Here is a 22187-nt window from a genome sequence, read left to right on the forward strand (position 1 = left end):
GAACAGAGACCATCTGCCACTAAGCTGACACCCGATTGGCTAGTCGTGGGGCGCCACTGTCGGGAGGGGGCGGAGCTCCGTGCCGTTGCCCTCCTCAGAGATGGCGGCGATTTCAGTGTTCGGTGTTACCCGGAGACGCTTCACGTGGGTACTCGCCGGGGTCCCACGTCGAGAATTTTGGTCTCGATTCAGGTAAAGCGAAAGGTTAGATGGTGGGTCAAAGTCATGGCAAGTAGGGAAAGGAACTGAGGAAGGCGAAGGGACGAGTTCGGAAGGGAGTGTGGTGCTGTGAAGACGGGACCCTGATGCGGGAGTGACGAGCGCGTGAGGGTTCCGAGCCCCGCTTCAGCGCCGCCTCCCGGAGCGGTGGGGCCCGGGCGCTGGTGCTGTTTGTCGGCTTCATTCGCGCAGGGAGCCAGAGGTTCACGCGCTTGCTCTCGATCATTGCAGAGAAGAGAAAAAGCCGGCGGTGGCCGAGACCGTAGAGGAGGCGAAGGAAGAACCCGTCCTGGTGTGTCCCCCGTTACGAAGCCGAACGTACACGCCGCCTGAGGACCTCCAGGGCCGTGTGGAGGCTCGTATCAGAGAAATACTTGGTTCGTCCGCCCCTAGCAGCTGGCAGGACATCTCCCTGGAGGACGGGCGCCTGAAGTTCAGCTTCTTGGCTCGTTTAGCCGACGACTTGGGCCACGCGGTGCCCAACTCCAGGCTTCACGAGATGTGCAGGGTCAGAGATGTTCTTGATTTCTATAACGTGCCTGTGCAAGATAGGTCTAAATTTGATGACCTTGTTGCCAGTAACCTGCCTCCCAATATAAAAATCACCTGGGGTTACTGAGCAGGCCAGAAGAGGAACACACTGCAGCCCCTTCCACCTGGCCAGGAGGCTGCCCGTCAGACCTGAGGCTTTGAAGGTACTGCCAGAACTGTTCTCTACAACCACTTTTTCTGTGGAAGAATGCATTATTTTTTTTCCCCTCGTAGCGTCATGAATGAACAAATAACAGGATTTTCTTTCTTTTTCACATCTGCTGAAACTTTTTTTTAATGGAATCAGGTCATTAATAATTTATGAAAATTTTCTTCTCCAGACACTGTAATTAACGTGGGTTTAAGATATAAGGCTATTTGCGTGTTCAGAAGTGGCCTTTATTCTTCATAGGCAAGAAAATGTATTAATCCTGTTCGTAGTCTTAAATCTAAGGTAGGATTATAGGTAGTATATATACAAATAAGGAAACTAGATATTTATAAAAGAAACAAAAGTCTGTGTTGCGTGTTATAGAAAGATGCTTCCCTGTTTGCTTTACTGTGCAAGTAGAAATAGTAGAAAATGATTCTGTTCATTCTGGAATAATCTCTTTTAGAATTAAAGTAGATTTCTTAAAGTGCGTTGTGTTTTTTATTTTTATTTTTTAAGTGAAATTTGTTTTTCTTCCTTGCCATTTCCTTAATTTAAGTTTTATAAATGAGTACCTATGAATATCCAGTAGGGCGCTAAGTCTTTTCGGACTTTGGTGTACTTAATTTGTGGAAATTTCTCAAATAGCGAGTTACCAGATGGTTCTGAATGACAAAATGGTTAACTGAGGATGTGATTAAATCAGGAATGATTTTTTTGTTCAGACTTTAGATATGGCTAGAGAGTAACATATCCGAGTGGGATGTTTCAAGACCCCCAGTGGATGCCTGAAACAAAACACAATACTTTTTTCAATTAGTCTGACCATTTGTCTTCTGATTAGAGTGTTTAGTCCATTTATATTTAATGAAATTATTAATATGGTTGGATTTAAGTATCCCATCATAGTACTTTCCTTCCATTTATCCTCTTTATTACTTAGCCTTTATTATTCTTACCCTGTTGTAGCAGATTGCATTTCCCAAAGACAGCTGCATAGATACACATGCTCACACACACGTGTTTTATCCTGCATGCTTTTTTAAAAAAAAACAATGTGACTAATATTTCTCCCACTGTGAGGAGTGGTCTATGTTCTCTCTACTTGAACTTTAATGGGGACTTGCAATTGCTACAACCAATATAAAATGGCAGAGATTATGTTACATGACCTCCAAGGCTAGGATATAAAAAGAATATAGTCTCTACTTAGCTTTCTCCCAGGATAGTTGCCCTTGGAACACAGAGACCAAACTGTGAGGAAGCCCAAACTAGCCCAAACAGAAAGACCACCTCGATGGCCCCATATAGGAGAAATAATGCCCCTAGTTGTGAGTCAGCATCAACTCCCAGTCATGTGAAAAAATGAGCCTTCAGGTGATTGTATCCCCTTTTCATCTTCCAGTTGAGCTATCAGACACCATGGTACAGAGGCAAGCTGATCCCGTTGAGTTCTGTCCTAATTCCTGACCCCTGACCCGCAGAATATGTAATAAATGACTGTTGCACACCTCTAAGTTTTGGAGTGGTTTGTTACACAATCAAAGTAATTAGAACAGCTGCCTTCCTTTGGCTTAAATATTTGTGTGTGTGTTTACTCTAGAAATTAAAATATGTATCTGAGGAATCAACACATTTTCAGGCCTGACCATGGACAAATTACAAAGGTTTTCCCTGGCAGGCTTCTGAGGGCAAGCTGTCCTCGCAAACCAAGTTTGGGGCACAGCCAAGGTGAAGGAACTTGCAGGTCATTTTGAGTCATAATGTTCCTCTTGAGATTTGCCTAGCTTGCCCAGGAGGCTTCATTTTTAGATCTCTTTACCTCAGACCTTTGATCAAGGTCCAAAGTAATGTTCAGAAGTCTCTGCTGAGGTCTCTATGCCAGGAAGAGGGAAAGTGGACACTTTTTCCCACTCTTGCTCAGTGTCCAGTTCTTTTCTACTAGTCCTCTCCATTCACTCCACTGCCCCCAAGATTGTGGAATCCTTTCATTTGGGGCTCCCTCAGCAGTGATGTCACCCCCACATTTGGCTGATCCACTCCTCGTCTTGCCCCAGGCACTTTCTCTGATCACAGTAAGTGACTAAATGTCTAACTCTTGTTTTTGAGTTGTTGCTGTAACTAGCTATTCTGACACCTGGCAGCCCAGCTCTCTGTCTCCCCCAACTTGGCTGAGCTCCTGTAAGGTGTTAGTCTGCCTGCAGACCATTTTGTATTGCTTTGAAAAAATAGTAATATAATATCCTTGCAACAACGTAATTCTAGTTACCCTATTCCTACATTTTCGTAATTATATTTCTATGTATTCTGTAAGTGCCACAACACATTGTTATTTTTATTTTAAAGTCTTTTAATTATATTTAAGCGCACACAAGTGTGTGCATATTTGTTAAAGGTATTTTTTAAAAAGGCTTTTATAATTACAATTTTTGTAGTATTCATTCTTTTTCACAGAGCCAGTTGTCCATCTAGAATAATTTCCCTTTACCTTTTTAGCATTTCTTATAATGCTGTTCTACTTTAGACATAATCTGTTACGATTTTGTTTTGTTTTCCTGGAAATGCATTTATTTTGCCTTCATTTTGTAGTGTATTTTTGTTAGATAAGGAATTTCAGTTTTCAAAAAATTTCCTTGAAACATTTTAAAGATTTATTTATCTTCTGGTGTCCATTGTTTATGGTGGGAAGTCAAATGTTATTTGTATTATTTGTTCACCTGTATGTGTTTCCATTTTTCTCCGGGTGCTTTGGAGATTTGCTCTTTATATTTTATTATTATCAGTTTGACAATATTACCATAGTTGTGGTTTTCTTAGGTTTGTTCTTGTTGTGGTTTGCTGAGTTTCTTGCAATTGTGGCCTGTTTTTCAACAATTTTGAACATTTTTCAGCTGTTATTTTTTCAAATATTTCTTCTGTGCCCTTTTCCCACCTGTCTCTCTAAAGCACCAATTACACATATGTTAGATTATTTGACATTGTCCCACACATCTCAAGTACTCTATTCTTCTTTTACACCCTTTTTTTTTTCCTCTTTGGGATTAGGTTAGGTACTTTCAATTGAGCTATCTTTAAGTTTTCTGGTCTTTTACTTTGCTGTTTCCAGTCTTAAGTCTACCTAGTGAATTCTCAGTTTCTGATACCGTATTTTTTATTTCTAGCTTTTCTATTTGGTTCTTTTACATAGCTTCCATGCTCAGATGAAATTCTCAATCTCTTCATGTATTTTGTCTGCCTTTCCCACTAGATCCTTTAGCATTTTTGTCATACTTATTTTTTACAATTAAACTTTTATTTTGAGATGATGGCAGATTCCAATTAGCTGTAAGAAACAAAACAGAGAGAATATATGTACCCTTTACCAAGTTTCCCCCAATGGTAAAATACTGCAAAATTATAGTACAGTATCACAACAAGGATATTGGCATTGATACATTAAAGATATAAAATGTTTCTGTCACCACAGGGGTCCCTACGGTGCCCTTTTATAACCATCTTCCCCCGACCCCAACCCCTGAAATTTGGCTACCGCTAATTTGTTTTCCATTTCTATAATGTTCTCATTTGGGATTGGCTTTTTTTAATTCAGTGTAATGCCCTTGTGATTAATCCAGGTTATTGCATATATCAATAATTTGATCTATTTTTCATTGCTGAATAGCTTTCTATTGTAATTGTTACAAAGTTCCTGTCTGATCATTTCAACCTCTGGGCTATTTTTGAATCTTTTCCTACTGACTGTTACCCTTCATGATCATGAGCCATTTTCTTGCCTTTTTTGTGCCTTGTAATAAAAAAAAAAAAATTGCCGCCAAGATATTTCATATAAAAGAAAAATAATGGCTAAAATAAATATCTCAAGAAAAGAATAGAGCCCTGTTCTGTCTGAATGTTAGAATTAGGGGCCATGTCAGGTAAGAAAAATTTTTCCTCTACTCTTATAGGTTCTTTTACTGGCCTAATAATCAAATTAACATAAGGCATATTAACAGGAGAAAAAAAATAATTTAAATTTTGTGTGTGTGAAGGCTCCATAAGAAGATGAGAGCCCATAGGTAGTCAGGCAATTGGTATACTCCACATCCTTGCCAACGCTTCTTGATTTATTGACGATAGCCATTCTGACAAGTGTGAGGTGATATCTCATTGTGGTTTTAATTTGCATTTCTCTGATGATTAGTGACTTTGAGCATCTTTTCATATGTCTATTGGACATCTGTGTGTCCTCTTTAGAGAAATGTCTATTCGGGTCCTTTGCCCATTTTTTAATTGGATTGTTTGTTTTTTTGATGTTGAGTTATATAAGTTCTTTATACATTTTGGATGTTAACCTTTATCAGATGTATCATTGGCAAATATGTTTTCCAGTTCAGTGTCTTTTCATTTTGTTGATAGTTTCCTTTTGCTATGCAAAAACTTTTAAGTTTGATGTAGTCCAATTCGTTTATTTTTTTCTTTCGTTTCCCTCACCTGAGGCAAGACATCAGAAAAAATATTGCTACAAGAAATGTTCGAAATTTTACTCCCTGTGTCTTCTCCTAGGATTTTTATGGTTTCAAGTCTAACATTTAAGTCATTAATCCATTCTGAATTTATTCTTGTGTACAGTGTAAGAGGGTGGTCTAGTTTCATTTTTTTGCATATATCTGTCCAATTTTCCCAACATCATTTATTGAGTAGACTGTCTTCAGTGTACGTTTTTACCTCCTTTGTCATATATTAATGAACCAGAAAGGTATCAGTGTATTTCTGGGCTCTCTATTGTGTTTCATTTATCTGTATGTCTCTTTTATGCCAGTACCATGTTGTTTTGATTATTATGGCCTTGTGGTATAGTTTTATATCAGGTAGCATGATTCCTCCAACTTTGCTTTCCTTTCTCAAGATTGCTGTTGCTATTCAGGGTCTTTTATGTTCCATATAAATTTTTGGAATATTTTTTTTAGTTCTGTAAAATACACCATTGGTCTCTTGATAGGAATTGTGTTGAATCTATAGGTTGTTTTGGGTAGTATGGGCATTTTAATGATGTTAATTCCTCCCTCTCCTTTAAAGCAAACCAGAATATATTCACCCCAAAATATGCCTCTTTGACATAAAATGTATTAGCACTTAAAAAAACAGCAGATGCAAGACCCTCCCCATTTTCTTCCTGAAAGCAAGAGATAAAACTCCCAGATGGAAGATGTCATCCTATATCAGAAGGAAAGTAACAGTCTTATCGTCAAGGACAAGAAGTTGAGATTGAGAGAATTCTCCACAAACGGACCTTGTAAAATAATGCTTATCTTCCGTTGGCCTCCCATCATAGTTTACTCTTCCACAATTGCCTCTCTTTGTCCAACCTAATTAAAGACAAGTAGGTTTTGTCATTTCCTTGGGTATTCATTCCTTATGATGGGGGACTCCCATGTCACATAAAACTTACATTAAATACATTTATATGCATTTCTCCTGTTAATCTGTCTTATGTCAGTTAAATTCGCAGGCCCAGCCAATATATCTTGTGTGTGTGTGTGTGTGTGTGTGTGTTTATGAAGACAGAGACAGAGAGAGACAGAGACTTAAGAATTTGGCTCATGTGAATTGTAGAGCTGGAAATCTGTAGGGCAGGCCTGCAGGCTGGAGACTCAGGGAAGAGCTGATGTTGTAGTCCTGAGTCTGAAGGCAGGCTGGAGGTTCAATTCCTTCCTCCTCAGAAGACCTCACAGTCTTTTCTGCATGGTCCACACCTACCTAATGACAATTGCTAATGCCCACTTTGTGCACAGTGGGCACCTTACTGCCTGGTGCTCCCACCAGTGTCCTCGCTTCCCATTTCCTACATCCCTTCAGGGTCCGTGGAGGGCCAGTTTTCCTGGTGTCTTCTGCACTGGGTGGCAGAGTGCAAAAGGTCTGGCTCGGTGCCAGTTTAACCTGCACCTCACTGCATCACCTGGGTACTGAAGCATCATGACTTGCTTACCTTTTTTGGTGCTTCTCTTAAAGTCTTAGAGAAACAGCACTATTTCTGCTGCACTCCTCCACCACCACCCCCTCCCATCCTTGGATATGGTCCTGGGAATTAGTCACTAAGTTAGGAGCCTTGCCATCCTGCCATGGTCCCTCTTAGCCAGTGTAGGAGCTGTGTGCCAAGTATCCTGCTCTGCTCCCACACATTCCAATCTGCCCATGCCTTCCAAACTTCAGCCCCTTCTCCTCAAGGCTTATTTTTCACTTTTAATACATTTGATCATATCATTCCCATTTCACAAACTAGAAAGCTGAAACAGCAAAGTTGATTTACCCGAGGCCATTCACTTTGATAGATGAAAAGCCACCAGGGTTTCAATCTTGGTCTTTCTGGTTCCAGAGACCAGTGACTACACCTCACTGGCTGCAAAATAAGCAAAAATTAAAAGACATGCCCAGCCGGGTGTGGCTCAGCGGTTAAGCGTTGACCTAGGATCCAGGCGATCAGGGTTCGATTCCCGGTCAGGGCACATGCCCGGGTTGCGGGCTGCAGCCGATCAATGACTCTCTCATCATTGATGTTTCTAGCTCTCTCTCTCCCTCTCCTTTCCTCTCTCTGAAATCAATAAAGATATATTTAAAAAAAAAAAAAAGACATGCTCCCCTCCCTGGAGGAATTCACAGCCCGGAAGCATAGGCTACAATCTGCAGGTGGGGTCATTTGTACATTTTAACTATGGATACTCAGTGACGGGGTTAACAATGGGGCAGGTTTCAGGGGTTCCGGAGGAGGCATTTCTGTGTCTGGAGGGCTTCTGTTATTTGGAGTGGTGGTTCACAAACTGGGCTGTGGAGTAACATCTGTTAAAAATACAAATCTCAGAGACTTACAGACCTATTAAGTCAGAATCTGGGTGCAAGTTTCAGGAATCTTTGGCAGACTATTCAGGAAAGTCTTAAAAAAATTTTTGTTTTAAAAAAAGAGAAACATCTGTGTGAGAGTGAAACATCAAACTGGCAATCTTTCGGTGCTCTGGGACACACAGGCCAGGGCTTTTTTTTTTTTTTTTTTTTAATTTACATTTTATTTTTCAATTACACTTTATGTTTAAGGTCATTTTGTACTAGTTTCAGGTGTACTGCGTCGTGGTTAGACAATCATATACTTTGCAAAGTGTTTCCCCTGGTATTTCCAGTGAGTCTTAAACCCACACTGCTCTGGAGATGGATACTGTGATTCACCTTTTTAGAAACCACCAAACCGGCAGCTGCCTAAGAGCCCACTGCCTTAGAGGAGAAGATACAGAAGGAACCGAAGCAAAGGAGACTAGAGCTGGGAGTTGAGAGGAGGAGTCGAAGCTTGGAAAGGCTTAAACGTCAGAGCTGTGTGATGAAATATGAGACTCGGTTATGAAACTCCTGCATGGAAAGGCGTGCCAGCTAGACCGAGCCTCTGGCTGAGAGTGTAGTCCTGCCACTGGGGCCTTAAAAAGAAGTCACTGCCTGTGGTTTCTGTGGAGACCATTTGACCTTCGAACAGTAGGCTGGGGTGTTTTAAATGATACAGATTAGCCAGCAGCAGGCCAGTGTCCTGTGCGAGCAGTTGGCTCAGTGAGGCCGCCTGCTCTAGACTGCTTCCTGCAGCTGAATTTAAGGTCAGTGTTCCTTTTGCTGTGTGTGTTCCTCTTATCTTAGCAGGTAGCACAGTCCTCAGAGGGACCATCGATTAACATCTGTGAGGGTTTATTGATCAGAAACGGTTGGCTGCCAAAGTCAGGGTCCAGCTAATGTGAATTTATGGAGAGATTGTTTATTGACTCAAGAAATTTTTCCTAGGATTGATTGCTTGGAAGGAGGGGAAGGAAATGCTGGTGATGAAGAAAGAAAAGCATCAGGCTCCTACAGAAAATGGGATTTTTGTCTCTTGATTAGTAATGTCAACTTCTATTGGTGACCTTTGCTTTCTTTTATTTCCTTGTGTTCTGCCTCCTGGTGGGTTGGTGTCTGGCCAGATTTTGACTGCCTTTCCTCGGAACACGTCAAGTTCTCCAGGGGGCGTAGGCTTGATGCACTTCTCCCTGGGAGTCTGGAGGTCTGGAACCGGCTCAGCTATGTGGCTTTAAGCTTTCAGGCCCGGTCAGGTTGTGTCCATATTGCTGAGGGCTCCCTCTCCAACAACAAGGCTAATCCTGTGGGAGGCCACTCACTTGTAGTTTCTCGCCCTCTGGTTGCTTGGTATCTTAGTTTCATTGACACTGCAGTGTGCAGGGCCCTGCCTCCTGCTGCAAGGAAGTGAGGAAGCCTGAAAACTTTATATTGGATTTTGAGGAACCTCCCAACTTCAGGAGTAGTGTATCAAAATTCAGTTGGGCTTCCATTCTTCATACTCTCTGAGAAATTTCACATTTTTGCTTTTTCATCTATCATTTTTTTAAAATTAATTCCTCAAACACTTACTGAGCAATTAATATGCGCCATGCACTATTTTAGGAACCAAGGAATAGAGTGTTGAACAATGAATACATCCTGCCCTTGAGGAATAATTTACAATCTAGAGTAGTGCGGTCCGATAGAATATTCCATGATGATGGAAATGGTCTATATCTACACAGTCCAGGGCAGTAGCTGCTAGTTACCTGTGCCTCCTGAGCAGTTAAAATGTGGTTAGTGTGACTGAGGAACTCAATTTTAAATTTTACCTATTTTTATGAATTGAAATTTAATTAGTACATGTGCCTGAGACTGACAGATATAGCTGATAAAGAAATAATAAACCCTGTTTAGATTCACACAGCCTATTACTTACAAGCAAGCTAAACATGTCAGCTCACTGGGTCCTTGTCTCACACATCCCTTAGAATGGCCCTCCAACAAAGCAGCCCAATGAGTCCCACACAGTTGTGACATACCCTGTTGCTGAGAAGCCAACTCCAGCCTGCAGCAATACGGTCATAGAGCCTATAGCTCTACCCTGAAGGGGCGTGGGGGGGAGATGGAAAGGGCCGAGCTGCTCTGCAATGGGGGAGAAAACTGCCTCTCGGCAGCCTCCCTCAAGATAGGGAGAGACACGTGAGAAAGCCACCTTGTGAAGCATCCCCTGAAGACTGCCTACCTTGGAATGTTCCTGGGAAGAGAGCACAGGCCTCCTACCCAGATTTAGGTCACATGGTGGCTCCAGCTTTGCCGGTGGACACAAGGACATTCTTCAGGGTGCTGTGCCGGGGCCATTCCCCTGCAAAAGGTCTTCAGTACTAAGCCAAAGGTGTTAGGCTTTACCCTTAATCTGGCAGCCACTGTGCAATTGTCGTTTGCTGTTAGAGGAAAAAGGGGAATCGGAAGGAGAATGTAATTTCAATAGCCATTTGAAATAATCAGTTCCTCTACTAGCCACACGGTTGTGGTAGGCAAGTTTCTTTTCAATTTTCCACGGGCCATTGCTCCCTCATGAAACCGTTTGTTAAAGATGCTGCACAGTGGAGCAGGACAGATTGTATTACCAACTAACGTAAACCCCTTTCACCATTAGCTTCGTTGTGAAGAGCGATTCTTGTTGTTGCTGTCCTTTGTGAAGTGAGTCAGAAGGTGGCAATTCCCCATCACTCATCTTATGAGACTTGTCCCTAGTCCTTCAACCCCCTTCTGTCATTTTCAATTTGTCTTCAAAAATCACTCTATCAGACTGTAAACATATTTGTAAAATGCAAATGCTTGCTAAAATATAAAAGAGTGGTATAATAAATGACAAAATGAAAAAAAATCTTCTAAAAACAGTTTTTATTAAAATGCTCCTCCTACATTGTCCACACTTTGCAATGTTTACAATAATAGCAAAGCATCAGGGTGCAGCTGAGTTGCAGCGTGTAAAAGTTTGTTTTTTGGAATGCAGAAGTTTCTCTGATTTTCTCTTACACCAAAGAGTTTGTTTACTCTCTTAACTTGTTCCACCAAGCATAAGGGGAGTTTGGAGTAGGTGATTCGGGAAGGAGAGGCAAACATTATCTGCCCACCACCCTCCTCTCCATGCAATATAGTGCTCACTAACCATCAACAGCGCCCCCATCTTGCTTGCATCCAAAGCTGAGGATGGACTCAACTAACTGGACATGGTCCTTTCGCATATTGCCCTATGGGGATGAAAGACTCCTGAAAAGAATCAGTGGTAGGCTGGCTCAGTCACTACCCATCATTGCATACACTAGCATCACATGACACTCAAAGTTCAAAAATTGTTTGTGTTTTTCCCAGTTAACAACTCCTGTGGAAACCTTAGTGACATTTTGCAGAACTTTGGGACTCCTTGGAACCCCAGTTGAGAATCCCTGATGTACAAGTACAATGTTTTCTTTTGTGTGCGTGTGTGCATGCACACCCGTGTGTGTGCATGTGCACCCTCACATATGTTGTGTGTATTTCAATACTAGACTTTTCTTGTTTCCACTGAATTTATAAGGGAGTGTTATATAAGGAACAGATGACACACAGACCTGATAAGTTTGAGGTCTGTTAGGCTTACAATCAAGTTTTGAAAAGGCAATTTGTCAAAATCTTCATGAGGGCACACCCGGCCTTTTCGACTTGTGACAGAAGATGACTTAATTTGGCCCATTGGCCCATACTCCAAGGGCAATGATAACAGAGTTACTGACCTTATGGCCCCCTCTAGTCTTTATTTGGTCAGGAAACCTAAGACGTCATTCACAAGCACACACTGTTGACTGATTAAGTCTCTCTCTCTCTCTCTCTCTCTCTGTTTCATGGGTTTGTTTATGTCAGAACCACATCATCTTGGGAAAACACCTGCTTCTTATAGGAAGTTTCACTATAATCTAACTCTTCCATATAACTTGGTGTAAATGGCAAAAAAATTAGACATAGAATAATAATGACCATTATGGGGAATTTCTGACAAGTCAGAACCAATAAATGAACACATTTAACAGAAGCTCCAGAAAAATTAGGAGACTAAACATCAAGCATTCAATAGTCAGCTGAGTGCTGAAATCTCCAAACAAAGTTGTAGCTCTAAGGTAGTTTCTCTCAAAGACTGAAGTCTTCTGAAACCTACCTTCTTATCTCTCTCTTTCCTCTTACACTTATCTACACAACCCATGACCTTCTAAATGAACTACCTAGGGGTTTCTCAAGATAAAAATGATCACATGTCTCTCTCTGTGTGTTCCTCTCTCCTCACACTCCCACACTCCACCCCAAGACAGACTTTGTGATGATCTAGGCACAGCTTCTGAATTGTGAATTTAGTCACATACAAAGAGTCCAGGACCAGGACTAGGGTGAGGCAAGAGGGGCTCCTGGGATCCAAACCTTCAGGAGAACTAGAGAGGCTTGGCCATGCCAGTAAATTTTGCTCCCTAAGTGCCCTTTTGCCTCACTTTTTGTCCTGACCCTGACAGAGTGACTAGTGATCTCTGAGTTTCAATTCTAAATTGGCAAGAGGAGAACATCCCTGGCACACCTTGACTCACGTATCTGGCCCTGATCCAATCAGCAATGACCCCAGGATTGTCACTTGGCATAAACATAGCTACTGAGAGTTCATCTCTGGGCTTTATGGGGCAATTCTCAGATAAAGAGGAACCATGACTTGGGAAGAAATCTTAATATTTTATATTACAAAAACACTATGTAAGTAGAATATTTTCATTACATTTTTGGTGCTAGTTTTTTTTTTTTTTTGCTCGTTATGAATCTCATAGCTCCAAGCATGTTGTGATACATGAGTATCAAAAGTTTTAGCACCTCATTCCTGCCCTTGAGGAGTCCACAGTCCACCTGGGAGGATCAGACCAGAGGCAGGATGCATGCTGGAGAGTGTGGGTACAGTAAACAATTCAAATTAATTCAACTTGAAAATAAAATCTGCATTGAGTCAATACATCGTATAGAAGTTTTGAGAAGAAAAATAATAACAAGAAGAACTGGAAAAGGATTTGTAAAATAGGGGAAATCATTTATCCCTTCTTCGTGATCTCTTTTTGGGGGACAAAAGGTAACAGCATATACAGAGGCTTACGGGAAGGATCAGATCAGAAAATACTTAGAGAGCACCAAAATGTTGCATGGGACATGGGGTTTTTAAAGGATAGTGTCCCATCTCACTAACATGAATGAAAGACCCATGAAATTTGAACTGATGCCACCTTCTTGTTTCAAGAACTTTCCTGGTATTGAGGAAAAACATTCACGATCATTCCATTAATTCAAATTGACTAAGGGTTTAGGTTTACATAGAATAGCCAGTAATGCTGGCTGTTGATAGGAGGTCAGGTTGGGAGGGAGTGTGGTCTCTGCAGAAAATCACTTTTAAAGTAAGTGCAAAATGGCATTTTCCCCTTGATGGTCGCCTACCTCCGAAGGCTCTCTTCCCACAGAGAAGGACTGGACATCGAGAACCCCTTTTCTGTCCCTGTCCTGCCAGAGCCAGTTATTTTTCTCCAGAAGTTTTGCTACTCACAAATCTACCCCCCAAAGCCTTGGTTTCATATTCCCCCCTAAAAATTAAGGGTCCCTTGAAGAATCAAGCTGTTTGAGGGACAGCTGCTACTACAATCTGTGTGAAGATATTATTGAAAAAAAATAGTACATACCTATGTCAGTCTCATAGGAGAATTATTATTATTATTTTATTAGAGCTAAATTTTGGAAAGCCCTCACTTATTCCTTCCCCCTGAGGAAGTGGTAGCTGTTTCAATGAGAATAATTACTTCTCATGCTCCAAGTTTTCTCTGATCCATGCCTCTGATTCTAGTTCATATTTTCCCAGATCCTAGTTTATTTTTATTTTACTCAGTATTTGTTTATCTGTAAACAGGTTCAAATCCTTCGAGAAATGAGATATAGAAAGAAGGAAGGAAGGAGAGAAAGAAAGGAAGAGAGGAAGGAAGGGAGGGAGATAGAAAGGAACACCCCAAATTTTCCTCGTAATTGAGCAGAGTAAGAAATGGCTGATCAGAAGCATGCTATAGTCTCTTTACTACAAACAACATTGAGACAAGATCATAAAGTTTTATTTTCCCTTATAAAGAATAAATAATAGGAACTGTGAAAAGAGTTGGAGGCTAGTCTTGCAAGGGCAGGGAGGGATTAGAGATACAAATAAACACCTCCACAATATATTTCTTGTTCATGTAACTGGAGCTCAGGCAGGTATGGGGGCTGAAAGGCAGTAGTGATCCTTCCTATAAGCCCTTTCTCATGCACCTTTGGGTCCAAGCACCCTGTGAAATCGATCACATGAGTATTCTCTCAATTGAGGAATTAAAGCTCATCTTACTTAAAACCACAAAACTAAGATTTAAACCGTGTTATATAATGGATAAGACAGGAAGGAGACTGTGATGTCGGACCTAGCTCGAATTTCCAGTTCTACTATGAATTATTTATGAGATTCTGAGAGTATCACTTAACCTATTTCCTCCTTGTTAAAATTAGAATAAAGGGGACTGTCTGCACAGCTACTTCTCCCTCCTCCCAAGGTTCTGCAGACCTTGCACTGTCTCCAGACATCCAACCTGCCCAGACGTAACATAAGCCCAGCCTGGGCCTTTTCCTTAGAACCTAAGCCTCCATCCAGCTCAAAGTCTCCTCCTTCCACAGCAGGGCAGGAACCACCACTCGGTGGTCCCTTGGCCAGTTGCCGATGTTCCAGCTGACAGCCACCCCAGCAAGTGCCCTTTCTGATGAGCCCGTGCACATCCGAGCGACAGGCCTGCCTCCGCTGCAGCTGGTGACCCTCACAGCATCCCTGAAGGACGAGAGGGGCAATGTGTTCCAGTCCAAAGCCTTCTTCAGGGCCAACGAGGCCGGTGAGCTGGACCTGAGGCAGGCCGCTTCCTGCGGAGGCGACTACGTGGGGGTCCATCCCATGGGCCTCTTCTGGTCTCTGAAGCCGGAGAAGCCTTTCCGGAGGCTGCTGAAGAGGGATGTGATGAACAGCCCCTTTTTGGTGACTCTGGACCTGTACGACTCGGTGTGCTTCCAAGACCCGGCCGAGCTCCAGCCCAGGGCCAGCCTGGTGGTGCAGCGCTGGTTCAGCCACCCGGGCATGCAGCGGGTGCAGATCCGGGAAGGCCGCGTGCGGGGAGCCCTTTTCCTTCCCCCAGGTGAGACGAATCTTTGGTGGTGGAGAAGACATTGTTGATGGAAATGAAAACAAAAACAAGCGGCGTCGAAATATTGGAGAGCTGGTATTCCCCACAGCCTAGCAGAGCTAAACTGCCCTCGCGTGCTTGTGGGCGAAGGTGGAATTCGTTTTGCTCCGCCTGTGCTGTCTGCTTGGCCCTCTTTTCACTCTTTCTAACCTCATTCTCTCCTCTCTTTGTTTTCTCAGGGGAAGGCCCTTTCCCAGGAGTCATTGATTTGTTTGGGGGTGTGGGGGGTCTAACTGAGTTCCGAGCCAGTCTGTTGGCTTCCCATGGCTTTGCAGTCCTGGCGGTGGCGTATTTTGCCTATGAAGACCTGCCCAACCTGCTGCAGGAGGTGGACCTGGAATATTTTGAAGAAGCTGCCAACTTGCTACTAGCTCATCCCAAGGTATTTAAAATACTTTTCATTTTACCTTGCAACTTTATAGCAAAAGACAAAAAAATAAAAAAAATAAAAATCACAGATGTCTTTTCTGCCCATTTTATCAATCTGTTTAGACTTGGGCATAGTACAACAGTTTACAGTTACAATCGGAACGCTATTATCTACCTTATAGGATCTATGCTAATATTTACCTTATGTGATTGTGGGGTTGATGAGAGATCAGCCTAGTGCTTATTGGCATAAAGAAGGCAAGACAAAAAAGGGTGGATATATTATGATTATTTTCAATGGGGAAAAAACCCAAGACTTCTTACATTTCAAGTGCTTGTGATTTACTCAGAACTGGCTCGTCAATGTTTTATTGGCCACCGACCTCAAATCTCAAATCAGCCACCAGTTAATTCTCAGGCTTGACATGTTTTCAGACTTCAGTGATTATCTCAGCATGGGGTAATGGTAGCATAAATCCCATTAAAGAGTCCTGAGACGAAGAACAATGCAGAGGTTCAATGTAAGAGTTTGGGCAGGAGATCAGAGCAGGATTATTAGCAAAACTGACTTGGCTTGCACCGTCTGATTTGGCTGAATTAGTTCTTTAGTTAGTTTCAGATCCAGGAGCAGAACTAAGCCTAAAGTAAGGGTTCGGTGTCAGGAGCTAGGCTAGGGAAAGGAATCTGGAAGGGAAGGGTCCTTTTAGAACTCTTTGTCAAGCATCATGTGCTACTGAAAGTGTGGTCCATGGACCAGAGGCCTCGGCATCCCCTAGCAGTGTTTGAATGTAGACTCTCAGGCCCTGTTTCTGAATCAGCACCTGCATTTTAACAAGATCCCCAGGTGAGTCACATAAGGATGATAAGGACTGGAATAGTACATTTGATAACTCAGCTTTTTTCTAGGGGTTAAATATCAGATGATATGATTTAGTTCACTTCAGGAGGTCCCAGAGTACTGGTACTTGTGGTAATGACTGAAAACAGACACGTAGAGATAAGTATCCCGTGGTCAGATGTCAAGGTTGACATTCTGTTAAGTTGAACCATATTAACTTATCGTTTTCTAGTTAAAAAGTATTCAAATATCAGTTATTTCTTATGGTTCAACCTAACAGTGGTAAAATAATCAAAGCAGCCAACATTAAGTGACTGTTAGACTCTATGCTAAATGTACTTTGTATGCACTCACTTAATGCTCATGAGAACTTTGTGAAATAAGTACGTGATCTTCAGTTTTCAGGTGAGAAAGCATAGTAGGGGAAGTAATGTGCCAAAACTGCACGGCCAGTGACAGAGCCCTTCTGGCAATGGCCTTGCTCCAGACCTTAAGTCACCCTGACTCCCTGACTTGTATCTTTCTCTTCCCCGAGAGCCTTGACTCTTCTCAAGGTGAGAGACGATATGCTTCCTGTTGGAGCACTGTCAGTATCATCATCATCATCATCACCATCAAATATATGTGCGATTTTTCTAAGCCTATTTGTTTCTTTTTAAAGGACTGCCTAAAAGGAATTAAATCCCGTACAAAATGGTTTCAAGTTATTTTCCCCCCCTCTCAAATGCAACCATTTGTGAATTGTCTGAAGAGAAAATTGCCAAAATTCAATTTGAAATTAGATTTGGCAGAAGAGGTTCAACCCCCCCCTCCACCCCCCGCACCCCCCAGCCCCTTACTACTGTTGTAACCTTGAGTGAGACTTAAACTCCCTGAATCTCAGTTCCCTTGAGAGGACTGAGATAATATGTGTAAAGCATTTAGCCTAGGGTCTAGCATATAGTAAGCTCTCAATTAACCCTCCTTGTCATCTTTGTCTATCCGGTGTCTTCCCTCCCCCTTTCCCCACACCCCAACCAATCCCTGCCTGATTTAGATTCTACTGCTGAACTTTTCTCTGCACATCAAGCCCCCTCGCCCTTCCCGCCACCGTTTCAGCGCGTTCTCATCGCTGCTCACTGCGGTGCGATGCGATGCTGTAGTTACGCAGCACTCAGCTCCCTGCCTCCAGTTACAGCTCTCCTCTGTCATTCCCTCCTCCGTTTCTCAAGCAGATGGTCCCCAACTGTGGGTGCACATTGGATTTCTTAGGAAATATGTTACGGAGTCAGATTCCTGGCCCACTCGGCCCTACTGTACTAGAAACTTGAAAAATTGGATCTCAGAAAGCTCTAATTGAAAAGTTCTTTTCAGGCGATCCTGATGACAGAAAGGTGTTGGGAATACAATTGCGAGCAAAATAACACACCGGGTGGCTACGTCTTGGCTGTTGTCTGTTCAGCACACTGGCCCTTTCCTCCCTCATCTCTCAGCCTCTTTCCTCCCCTCTGCTCCCTCGGCCTGTCACAGAAGGAAGGACTCACTCCTATGACCTACTAATTTTCCTGTTGGACTGGGTGCAGAAATTCACCTGTTGGTAGAATCCAAATCTTTCCTCGTTAAGATTAGCCTTTGGATTCATGGATGTGCAAAACCTTTGCAGCTGTAAAATGCTATTTAAATATGAACTACACTAACATAATATTTGAAAGAACCAAGGAAAACTCTTTTCCTAGCTGGAGAGAAGAATGTGATGCTTCAGAAAGCTTATCCGTCTCTGCTCTCGTGATGTAGACTTGCTGGTGCATTAGATCCTTCTGGTTTTGTAGAAGTCTGCCTTTGATAAAGAGTTTCTATCTCTATTGTTTCCCTTGATCCTCAGTAACAATTCTGCGAGGTAGGTAATGTTATCACCCCCACAAGACAATAAGGCTTAGAGAGGGCAGGAAGGTGGTGTTCCCAGTCACAGAAGCTGGTGAGCCCCAGGGCCAGAACTCGCACCTCGTGTTTTCTGATGTCCGTGTCCTAGACTGGCCTGTGGCCCGCAGCACAGCTCATTCTCAGTGGACGGCCTGTAACGGGTTCCCTTTATTTTGTGTTTCAGATCCAAGGGCCAGGAATCGGGGTGCTTTCAGTGAGCAAAGGTGCAGAGATCGGGCTGGCCATGGCCTGCTTCCTGAAGCAGGTGGTAGCCACCATCTGCATCAATGGGACCACTGGCGTCTTTGACTTTCCGATCAGGTATAAGGACCTGGTCATGTCACCCATCCCCTCGTTTCTGGAGCGCACGCAGGTTGACGTCTCAGGAGCTGTGCGCCTGCTCCACTACAGGGGGGACCTGCGGGATGAACTGAATCAGCGGAGTGTGCTTCCTATTGAAAAGGCCCAGGGTCAGATCCTCTTTCTTATAGGAGAGGATGACCAATCGATCAATAGCCGAGAGCATGCTAAGCACGTCCTGGAGCGGCTGAAGAGGCACGGGAAGAGCAATGGGAGGATGCTGGCCTACCCTGGGGCAGGCCACCTCCTGGAGCCGCCCTATGCACCCCTATGCTACATTTCCCGTACTAACCCCGTTTCCACATCCACTAATAACACCGCTCTCACTTCCTATAATCACCCCCTTTCCGTACCCGTGCTCTGGGGAGGGGACCCTGCTGCGCATGCCGCAGCCCAGGAGCATGCCTGGGGAGAGATCCAGAAATTCTTCAGGCAACACCTCACTAAAACCAGAAGCCAACTCTAAGCAAGGGCCGAGCGTGAGATGCAGGAGGGAGACAAAATCGAGGCTAAGGCAGAGATGTGGCGAGCAAAAGGGCTTCTTTGATTTTAATATGTTCACTGTCATCTTGAAGGAGCTGGAAGAAAATTGGACAAAATCAAAGGACCAGGGCATAGGTGCGTCTGAAGTATTTCTGACAAGATTGTATGTACTTTGAATTTTTGTAAGTTGATTTTTTGTAAATTGAATTTTAGTTTATATGCACCAGGATACGTTGCTATTTCAGTACAAACTGAATAATCTTTTGTACCCCACCCAGTTAGGGATACCTTGGATCCGGGTATTGTCAATCTAGATAAATTTCCTGGGACTTCCAAATTACTTGTGGAAATATGTTTTCTGTTTAAACTATTTTGAGTTGTGTTTCTGATATTTGACATGAAAAGTTCTAATACCTCACTATTTCCAGTAGATACTTTAATTTCATTTTTTAAAGGATGCTTCTCTTTATTCCTGAAATATATTTCTTACTACAATTTGAAACAGGGATGGGACTGAATTTAATCAAGTACCTTTGTAGCATTTATTGACATTAAATGAGTTAATATATTTAAAGCTCTTAGAACAGTGCCTGGTGCACAGCGATTTCTATGAGTTAGCTATTGTAATTTTCATAATGATTTCCTCCTTCAATCTGTTAATGTGGTGAATTACATTCATTAATGAACTAATTTTGCTTATTCGTCTAATTTTATTTTAGTTTATTTTTTGTTAATCTTCATCCAAGGGTATTAATTTTTTCCAGTGACTTTTAGAGAGAGTGGAAGGAAGGGAGGGAGAGAGCGGGGAGAGAGAAACATCGATGTGAGAGAGATATATCGACTGGCTGCCTCCTGCATGCGCTCCAACCGGGGCCAGCGATTGAGTCTGCAACCCAGGTATGTGCCCTTGACTGGGAATTGAACCCAAGACCCTTGGGTGCTCAAGCAGACACTCTACCACCGAGCCACACTGGCCAGGGCTATTCATGTAGCTTTAATAGATGAATTTCTCATATTGACTAATTCAGGTTTTAAAATTTATTGTGGAGCCAACCTGGTCATATATATTTTCTCAGAATTTCACCCATATTTTCTGGAACACATTTTCGTCTTATAATTTTTCACATATTCCCTGTTGTTTATTTGCATGTTATCTCTTTTTCCTCTCAGTCTGACGTGCCAAATACTTGTCTATTTTATTAATCTTTTCTAAGAATAGCTTTTGGTTTATTTATCAGTCAAATCTGATTCATTAGTTTCTGATTCTTTATAATAAATTCATTTCTTCTGCCCTTTTTGTGTTTATTTTTCTGGCTTCTTGATATGCAGCGTTCTCATTTGGTTAATTTCTAAATAGCTTCTCATTTACTCCCCTCCTGCACCCCCATTTAAACCCAAGAGTAGTTTTACCAAAGCACAAAGAATCATCCTGTAGATTACTTGCTGGTTATAAGGGGGGGGGGGGGAGATGATGTCATTTTGTAATGGAGGGATCAGACTGTCACTGCCTGGACTGCTAATCAAACTTAGCATCTCTAAAAATGGTCAATTTGACATAATGTGCTTCATGATGAGATGTAAGGTTGAGCGCCCAGCACTACTTACAACTACTCCTAACAACACTGTTAAACTTGAACTTAATCAAGTCTTTAGATCAAATGTCTTATTAATATAGTAGCTAGAGAACAAATTAAATGGCACTTACAAAGAGACGAACAAATCCAGACTGTGGGCCATTCTGTGACGTGGTCTCTTTACAAGTTGATTACCAACTGACCTGGTTTGTTCACAAGTTAGTTGCATGAAAATTTTAAAATGTTTTACTTTGTGGAACTTTTATTTTTTATCGGAGTGAGTGAGCTTGGGGGGCTGTTCAGCTGAACAAAATTAAAAGAGACTTAAGAGACATATCAACCAAATGCTATGTGTGGGCCTGATTTGAACAAAGTAACCAAAAAAAGACATTTTTGGGACAACGAGAAATTTGGAAATGGCCTGGATACTAAATGATACTAAAAAATGATCTTGTTAGGTGTCATAACGGCACTGTGGGTATATAAAAAAGTCAGGATTAGAGATACAGTATATACTGACATAGTTAGAGGTAAAGGGTCGCAATATCTGGGAATTGTTTTAAAACACTACAAGACTATGGCAAATGTGAACAATTATTACATCTAGATGATGGGTATAGTGAGGTTTATTTGTTTTCTCTACTTTTATGTGTGCTTGAAATTTTTCATAATAATAAGTTTAAAAAATAAGAGCTATAATCAATATATTGACCTTTCTGTCCCCAAGATGAGCACTTCAGCATATTACTACATCTTTTTCTCCATGACACCCTAGCTCGGACAGCCAGGCAGGAGGAGTTCCTTCTTACTTGAAGGAAGGTCATCCTTCTTGCCCTCTTCAGCTTTCACCTGATTGGATGGGGTCCACCCACACGTTAAGGAGAAACCATCTGCTTTACTCGGCCTACTGATTCAAGAAGTTAATCTCATCCAAAACACCCTCACAGACACACCCAGAATAATGTTTGGCCAGATATCTGGGCACCTGGTGGCTCAGTTAGGTGGACACATAAAACTAACCATCACGGCACAGGGAGTCACTAAATTATTTCCATTTTACTGCTGTGTTAATTAAGCCGTGGGGAGCTTCACTTACCTGAGCTCACATAAGTAGAGATAAGTTCACAATTGGGTTGAACTTAACAGTCTTTTTCCAAGACTCGTGTAACTATTATTTCACCCATCTGACAGCAGGATCTACCCAGATTACAGTAGCTTTTGTCTCTCATACTATGGCTTCCGCTATAATTGAGGCTGAATGTGGTAAGTGTCCTCATAATTTCTCAGTCTGATTGGCTCAGCACATAATAGTAAAAGACAGACTTTGGTAGGAAAAAATGTATTATGTAAAGTCTCTTACATAATCCTGAAAGTCAGACTTTCTCCTAGTCCAAAGACACAGGGCCTTTGCAAATACTTTGTGCAAATACTTTGTTATTACTACACTCTCAGAAAGATAAGGCAGACCAAACAGGTGAGTTCTGGCCTCAGTGAGGAAGGTTCAGTGAATGCCCAGCATTGCCCTAAGCGAGGAGAAACTGGGACAGAGAGGAAGAAAACCTACCAGCACAGGAAAACAAAAGTCATTCCAGCCATGGGGCCAGGGCTGTGTGGTAGGCTTTTCCCAGGGCTTGTTGACATAT

The 22187-nt window shown here is 42.3% G+C and overlaps 2 protein-coding genes across 4 annotated transcripts; both read left to right on the plus strand.

Annotated features, from left to right (window-relative positions):
* Nucleotides 1-66: 66 nt before the first annotated feature.
* MRPL50 (mitochondrial ribosomal protein L50) lies at nt 67-1388 on the plus strand. Its single transcript, XM_081150458.1, has 2 exons — nt 67-192; nt 451-1388. The coding sequence occupies exons 1-2, from the start codon at nt 101-103 to the stop codon at nt 836-838; spliced, it is 480 nt and encodes a 159-aa protein (XP_081006584.1). The 5' UTR covers nt 67-100; the 3' UTR covers nt 839-1388.
* Nucleotides 1389-2779: 1391 nt separating this feature from the next.
* On the plus strand, nt 2780-20886 carry BAAT (bile acid-CoA:amino acid N-acyltransferase). Of its 3 annotated transcripts, none has more exons than XM_081150457.1 (4): nt 2780-2976; nt 14468-14973; nt 15201-15403; nt 18312-20886. In XM_081150457.1, the coding sequence occupies exons 2-4, from the start codon at nt 14511-14513 to the stop codon at nt 18951-18953; spliced, it is 1308 nt and encodes a 435-aa protein (XP_081006583.1). In that variant the 5' UTR covers nt 2780-2976; nt 14468-14510; the 3' UTR covers nt 18954-20886. The 3 variants fall into 3 exon arrangements, with proteins under 3 accessions (XP_081006583.1, XP_081006581.1, XP_081006582.1); XM_081150455.1 differs by lacking the exon at nt 2780-2976 and adding an exon at nt 8277-8508; XM_081150456.1 differs by lacking the exon at nt 2780-2976 and adding an exon at nt 8277-8508 and having other exon boundaries at nt 14471-14973.
* The last annotated feature ends 1301 nt before the right edge of the window (nt 20887-22187 follow it).

The sequence above is a fragment of the Miniopterus schreibersii genome (assembly GCF_964146895.1).
Source record: "Miniopterus schreibersii genome assembly, chromosome: 11".
Classification (NCBI taxonomy): Eukaryota; Metazoa; Chordata; class Mammalia; order Chiroptera; family Miniopteridae; genus Miniopterus; species Miniopterus schreibersii.

Bases quoted from the DNA above. Each gene is read 5' to 3' on its own strand.
- MRPL50 (XM_081150458.1), top strand. From the start codon at position 101: ATGGCGGCGATTTCAGTGTTCGGTGTTACCCGGAGACGCTTCACGTGG. The intron at 193-450 runs GTAAAGCGAAAG...CGATCATTGCAG, and splicing joins GAATTTTGGTCTCGATTCAG to AGAAGAGAAAAAGCCGGCGG.
- BAAT (XM_081150457.1), top strand. From the start codon at position 14,511: ATGTTCCAGCTGACAGCCACCCCAGCAAGTGCCCTTTCTGATGAGCCC. The intron at 14,974-15,200 runs GTGAGACGAATC...TTGTTTTCTCAG, and splicing joins AGCCCTTTTCCTTCCCCCAG to GGGAAGGCCCTTTCCCAGGA. The intron at 15,404-18,311 runs GTATTTAAAATA...TTTGTGTTTCAG, and splicing joins TGCTACTAGCTCATCCCAAG to ATCCAAGGGCCAGGAATCGG.